The sequence below is a fragment of the Epinephelus fuscoguttatus genome, linkage group LG1 (genome assembly GCF_011397635.1).
Source record: "Epinephelus fuscoguttatus linkage group LG1, E.fuscoguttatus.final_Chr_v1".
NCBI lineage: Eukaryota > Metazoa > Chordata > Actinopteri > Perciformes > Serranidae > Epinephelus > Epinephelus fuscoguttatus.
Window position 1 is genome coordinate 41610996 of NC_064752.1, and position 7193 is coordinate 41618188.

The 7193-nt window shown below is 43.2% G+C and overlaps 1 protein-coding gene across 1 annotated transcript in view; it reads right to left on the minus strand.

Moving 5' to 3' along the window:
- The window catches only part of LOC125886750 (contactin-4), an 88631-nt gene extending 81945 nt beyond the window's left edge, over positions 1-6686 (minus strand). Inside the window, exons 1-2 of the mRNA XM_049573058.1 lie at positions 6669-6686; positions 4121-4260 (exon numbers count right to left, since the gene is read on the minus strand). Coding sequence (XP_049429015.1) covers positions 4121-4181 — 61 coding nt within the window. The 5' untranslated portion in view covers positions 4182-4260; positions 6669-6686. The remainder of the gene's footprint in view (positions 1-4120; positions 4261-6668) is intronic.
- Between the last annotated feature and the right edge of the window lie 507 nt (positions 6687-7193).

Below are 7193 nucleotides of genomic sequence, written 5' to 3' on the forward strand. Positions count from 1 at the left end.
AGGAGCTGCACAGAAAAATTGGCTGTGCAATGACAATAAAGGCATTCTATCTTACAGCTGTAATTGCATGTGGTTGACTGTGTGAAGAACACAGACAGAAACTAGTTGAAGCTATATTACATGTCATAACTACTTAGAAGGATTCCCAAGTGACGCAGCTGGCTAACTGAGTTGTTTGTTAATGAATTGTGATTTTAATGCAAGTAAGATAACTCAGTTCAGGTGTTTACTGTACTTGAGAGTTCCAATATCAGAGTATTGCCTTACTCCGGATATGATCTAATTATTAGAGGGTGTTGTCTAAATGCATGTTGCTTGTGCATGTGTCTGCTTGGTCGAGCTTGTTGTTTTGGTTAGCTCCAGCCAAACAATCAATACACAGGAGTAATTAACCGATGTTACACTAATAACTCCCGTGAAATCTAACATTGCTTCAGCAGACACACACTCACATACTGGTGTCCAGCCCTTTCTTTCCTCTGACAGTGTGTGTCATACGCCGAGCTGTGCGCCGCTGTTACCTTTTGAAAAATCGCCCCTTTTTTCCCTTTTGTCTCTAACCTTGACCAGGACATAGAAGAGTGCTCCCTCCCTTATCATCATCATCATCATCATCCTAATGAGAGTGGGAGTCTTTGCTTCAGGTAAGGGCCTTGTTTCCCCAGCCTCTGAGGGAGGTGCTTCATTTTCACCCCGGTTGCAATGTCCTTTAAATTAAACAAATTAATGAACCCTTAATAGCCGGGCTATTTCACCTGGGAAATGATCGGGTGGTTTGTGTGTATGCTTGAGAACAGTCCTGCCCTGTAAACACACTGACTGGACTGACCACTGGCACATGTAAACACACACACACACACACACAAACACACACAAATTACACCTAATACGTTTTCAAGGGAATGCATGCAAATGTGAGCTCAATAGCAGGTATGTAAATGTACAGTACAGCACACACTGCTATTTGCATAACCCTTCATTCCTTTCTCTTGTGTTTGCAGGCTGCATAGATATACACTCGCGTGAAACTGCTGACTTGATCAGATGCTAAGTAAAATGGAAACGGAAGCATAAATAACAATACAATAGGGCTCCACCACTCCATATGCTGTACACATATAAATGTATTTGTTTGATGACTTGTAAACGGCTGGCTTAAGTTCAGTATACAGTATATCCGTCTAATGTGACTGTTGACGTTAAATCTCACTCGGTTGTCTGGGCTGCACAGGTTACCATATCCATACATAAAGTGAGAGCTCTTAGAGAGATGTGAACTCCTCAGCTGTAGCTCATACAGGTATTAGGGAAGTGAAGGATAATGTTGCTCTGCTTTTCTCTCAGCTGAACGGAGCTCCTTAGCACACTGTGAATCTATGTTGCTGAGAACGGAGCATGGAATACATTAGCGTTAAGAAAAGAGTTAGTGTGGATTTTTATAGTGCTTACCACATTTTACATAAGTGGCAGCAGTTGGACATAAAGCAGGGAAATTGCATAATAAAACAGAGGGGTGTAAAAAGACCAGAGGGTGAATACTCGTTATAGTCAAATGTAAATCCAACACTAAGTCACGTTTATCATTTCAACTCTGGCTGCAGTTAAATATGAGACAAAGATGTAAATGTCATAGTCAGTCTGTAGAATCACGTAAGGCAGTTTCACTTTACCTTTTGACTTCATCATGTTTTGAATTAGAATGTCTGTCTCTGTTTTTAAAGAGCTCAGTAAAGCCTATCAGGGCAAATAAGAACCACAAAGTGAATGCTACAACTGTCTGTCACTGTACATTAGTGATATTTGTGATGTGTCAACATGGTTAATATTTGTTTTATTTGCTTATGACACTAACTTATATTGCCCTAGTAAAAGTTTGGAACTGCTTCTTAATAGAGTGGAGAGGGAATTGAAAATTTTATCTAATCTAATCTTATCTTTTTTATTTTTATTTTTTTAAAGGCTTGATATTAATACCTTATCCTTGAATTTAATTAAAAAAAAAAAAGTTTATAGGGCAGCACGGTGGTGTGGTGGTTAGCACTCTCGCCTCACAGCAAGAGGGTTGCCGGTTTGATACCGGGCGTGGGAGCCCTTCTGTGCGGAGTTTGCATGTTCTCCCCGTGTCAGCGTGGGTTCTCTCCGGGCACTCCGGCTTCCTCCCACAGTCCAAAGACATGCAGATTGGGGACTAGGTTAATTGATAACTCTAAATTGTCCGTAGGTGTGAATGTGAGCGTGAATGGTTGTCTGTCCCTATGTGTCAGCCCTGTGATAGTCTGGCGACCTGTCCAGGGTGTACCCTGCCTCTCACCCGATGTCAGCTGGGATAGGCTCCGCCCCCCCCGCGACCCTCAAGAGGATGAAGAAAAAAGTTTATAATATGTGAAAAATCACTTATCAAATAAAAATTCTGATAAATTATGTTGAAATAAAATGAGTGTATGAAAGTAAATTTCTGGGTGTGATAACTGATTATAAATTATGTTGGAAACCACATATAGTAACATATTCTCATTGAATGGTTCATATGATATCCTAAACAAAAAAAAAGCATGCAAAACAGTTCGTATGATATCCTACGATTTAGGGGCCCCACAAATGATGCTATGTTCTTAATGTACAGTTACATAATTAATGTAAATTCACAGAGGTGAGGTTTAGGCAAGTAAAGGCAATAAAGTTAATGAGATTAGGTGTAGGAAAAGAAGCATGGTGAGAATGTGTCTTAAAATGACTGTTCACTCAAACTTCACATGGATCCAAACATGCGACGCCATGGGGAAGTCTAGGCTTTTGTAACCCATTAAAGTGGTAGTTCGGGTTTTTGAACATGAAGTTGTGTGAAACGCTGACCGTCTGTAGCTCTGATGTGATGGTGTCACTACTGTCAATGAGCCTCCTGCTCTGAGAAATCGCCCGTAGCTTACCGGAGAAAAAGTAGTTCTGAAGATGTACGGGGGACAAGTAACCAAAAGGTTTTAAGCTACAAAAAAGTATGCATGTGTTTTGTTAGACTATTTCAATAATTTTGAAACATCCCCGCATTACGTCATCCCTTGTTATCAATTGGGACTATTTTCTGGCCAGTATCACTCCGCCTTGCAGGCCCACAAGACAGCACAGCTACAGAAATCAATAAGACATTTCATCACCACGCCGTGCAGGTGCGCAGGATAGCAACGGCTAACGAAAACTTCATCGGCTGTTTCCAACAGAGAACCAGTAGGCTATTATTAGAGAGGAAAAAGATGTACTAGCCCTATATATACCTACTACTACAGCGCGAACACCGGCTCAGGCTCACAACACACCCTCATCAGCTGCTGTAGGTAAACAGAGGAATACCAAAATGGTGCGATCAGCTGTGGGAATAAAAACATCGCTGGCTCCCAATTCCATCGGTTTCCTGTTACAGATGTAACCCGTAGGCAACTTCACATCAGAGCTACAGATGGTCAGCATTTCACACAACTTCATGTCCAAAAACCCGAACTATCCCTTTAACCACCATAACCATACTTATTTCAAAACCGCTGCGGCCTTGTTTGCTCCCATCAGTGCAACGGTCACATGATCGCAGCCTTTCAAAATATGTTAGATATATATGAATATTGGTGCATCACTTTTCAAATGATGTTGCATCCTCAACATACAATTACGTAATTAATGTAAAATCATGGAGATTAGGTTTAAGCAAGTAAAGTTATCATGGTTAGGCTTAGGAAAAGAAACATAGCGAGGATGTACTTTAAAATGACTCTAAGTTCACTCAAAGTTCATGCGGTTCTGAACATGTGACTCAAGGGAAAGTCAGTGTTTTTATAACCAACAGACCACCCTAAACTGCCTCATTTCAAGACCGCTCAGGACTGCTTCCTTGTTTACTGCTGTCAGTGCATTTGTCAAATGATTGCAGCCTTTCAAAATACGTGGGATATTTTCTACATTAAAAAATGTAGCAGATCTTGCCCAGATACAAAAGCTACTGAAGTTACAAGCCTTTGGAAACTGCTTTTAAATGAAGCAATACGAGCCTGAGAGAGAGACAAACCCCCCTGTGTGAGATGTACTGTATGCACATCAGGTGTGTCATAAAAGGTGGCTTGAGTTGGCGTCTCACCAGCCAGGCACTCTTTGAGTGACAGAAGGATTAACAGTTCCCATGGCAACAACATCTTCATTTTCCAAGGTCAAAGATTCTCCTCCTTCCCATCCAGTCCAGAGAGTGGAGAATATTTCCTGACGCTCCTCCGTTTGGCTCTGGAAGAAAAGGAGGGCAAATGAGCACTGTGGAGATGCGGAGATGCAATCCACAACAAGCCTCCTGGAAAGTAAAAAAACAACAACAAAAAAAAGCAGACAGAAGGAAAACATGCTGGAACTTGTGGAAAATCGGTGAGCCATTAATAATTCATTCAACCAAATAGGCCAAGCCAAGATCCCGTGCCGAAGGGGCAGCCAGCAGCAGATACTGGGGAGCTGATATTTAGTGTATACATACCGCTGCTACACTATCTCCCAGGAGAAGTCAAGCATAAAAAAAAAAGGAAAAAAGATGCTCACAGCAGCAGCAACAAATGAGCGAAGCAGCCTGCCAAAGGTAATGCTAAGCTTTCTAAATACTGTTAGTTCAACATATTTACTTGAGCAAAATGTGCGTTGTATCACTGTGCAGTGTATATCACAGAAAATGCTAATGAGTGCAGACAAACTGAACTAAAATGATCCTTCTGTGGGCATATCATTCAAACCACTTTAAAACATGTAGACAAACAGAAACATCTTCCATGGATGATGATGCCAGGAACAATTGCAGCTGATTTAGAACTACAAAATGAAGCTTTTACAATTTGGCCAACCATGTCATATAACATTACAAGTATTATAGTGCAGTTTATGTTGTTTTGGCGCTGTCACGGTATTTGGATATTACTTCTGAGCCCATTGTTGAAACCTACTATAATCAGTTTCACATTTGGACCCACAGAGAATTATCACAGGACTCTATGGCTCTCCTCAGCTTTAAGGAGAGTGGATATAGGACTTCATCAGGTGGTCAAAAACATGAATGCTAATGTTGCTCCATGTCTGCAGGTTGTGTAAATAGGCAACTATTTGCTAACAAGTTAACCGTATCAACCTCAAAGGTCAGTTTTGTGTTTACAGCTTGTTTTTCAATGCCCCCAAGTGGCCCAAAAATCAGTTTACCATGTGACTTGCAGGTTTAAGACATGTAACAACACAGGTTGACATCTTTGTGATGTGCAATTAGCTCATACGTTGTGGCCCTCAATTGGCAGTGTCAGCTATGGCGTCACTGAGGTCAGAGCCTCAGTAGTTATTCCTAAAATAAACACTCTTCCTGCATCTGTATGATGTGAAATGCTTTCAAAAAGACAAGGCATGCATACCCAATGAAACCCTACTCTGCCTCTGATTGGCTCTGGCCCTGATGTTTTTACCCTAACCCAACACCATGAGAGAGACAGTTGCAACACAGACGTAACGGAAAATATATTTACAATATGTAGGCCCTATGCATTAATATTTTTCTTATGCTTCTATGATCATAATTACCCTATCCAGTTACTTTTTAGATTGCAATTTTTTCAGTTATCCTGTCCAGTGAAAACCATGTATCTTCAGATTTTGAATGTTTGTGATAAACTTAAGGATAAAACTATATATAATAGTAAATCACTGACAAGGAACATTTTACTGCACGATCAGTAATTTTAGTTTTCATACTTAAAGTACATTATGATTATAATGCGTACATACTTCTAATTAAATTTAAGGGTTTGAATGCAGGACTTTTACTTGGATTAGAGTATTTTCACAGTGTGCTTTAACCTAAGTAAAACATTTGAATTCTTTCCCACCACAGCGCATATCCTAAAGATATCTTTTCTTACGGCATTCACATAAACATGCATGACAAGTACATATCTGAATGCCAGTAATTGCTCAATTTAAGCAAGCACATTTCCAATCCAATCTCTATTTTTCCAATCTCTACAAAATCCAGGAAGGTGAGAGACACCTGGACACTATCCTCTTCGGCCCTGCACAAGTCTCTGCCACTGGTGAAGAGCTTGAGGCCACGGCTCCTTATTCGGCTGATGCCCCCGCTCCTCCGGCCCGGGGCCCGGCCCCGGCCCGTGTGCTGCCTGCTGCCGTTCCAGTCGCAGGCTCTTCTCTGCCCGCACCTGTTACTGCTGCAGCTCCGGTGACCGGCTCCATGCAGCCTGCTACTGTGGCCGCGGGTCCCACTCCACCCGCTGCCGCCTCTGCTCCGGGCTCTGCTACTGCTGCTCCGGTAATCGGCCCTACGCAGCCCACTGCTACCCCCCCGGCCGCTGGTTTCGCTCCACCCGCCCTCCCTGAGGACCCTTAGCTTCGGCTCAGAGCTAAACCCAAAGGCCCAGTCAGCTCCACTCCTTCACACCGGGAGACCTGGGAGGTTGTTGGCGACCATGGAAGGAGGGGAAGGTTGCCTTTTCGTACTCCCACAACCTGTGATATCCAGCTTAACAACCGCTATGACATCCTGGATTTACACGAATTTCCTCCACTGGCTGGGAGCCTACGGCCTTCTCCTTCACCTCCCTTGATTTTGAATAAGTCCAGCGGATCTCCACTGCTCCCGGTCCTCCCAATGAACATACCTGGACGAACCGCTCGACCCCCACCTCGCCGTGCGCAGCTGAATTTCACCCCGGTGCCGCGGGGCTCTTCTTCTGCCCGTCCTCCATCATCCGCTCCCGTACCGAGTGTACGGTCTCATCCACCACGGCAAGCTGTGTCTCCTGCCACCCTGGTCATCAGCGATTCAATTATGAGGCACGTCAGGAGACGATTGGCATAGACATTCTTTTTTCCTGGTGCTAAAGTGGTTGACATCCATCCTAGCAGGCTGGGTGCACGTATTTTAACGGACAATATATTTTACTCAGTTTTAAATGCACCTGCAGTTTGACTGTCTGCTACATGCTCAGATGACCAGGTGTGCTCGTCACTGGGCATTTCCGGTCACCAGCCACTGACTGACTTCTTCTCTGCACCACTGTCATCATCCAAGTCAAGCATGGGCTCACCAGCTCCCCCTGGTGCTCAGGCGGTTTCAAGTCCAATACACTCTCCTCCACTGGTATGTACATCAAGGCCTTCCTCAGCTTCACAGCCTTTAAAGT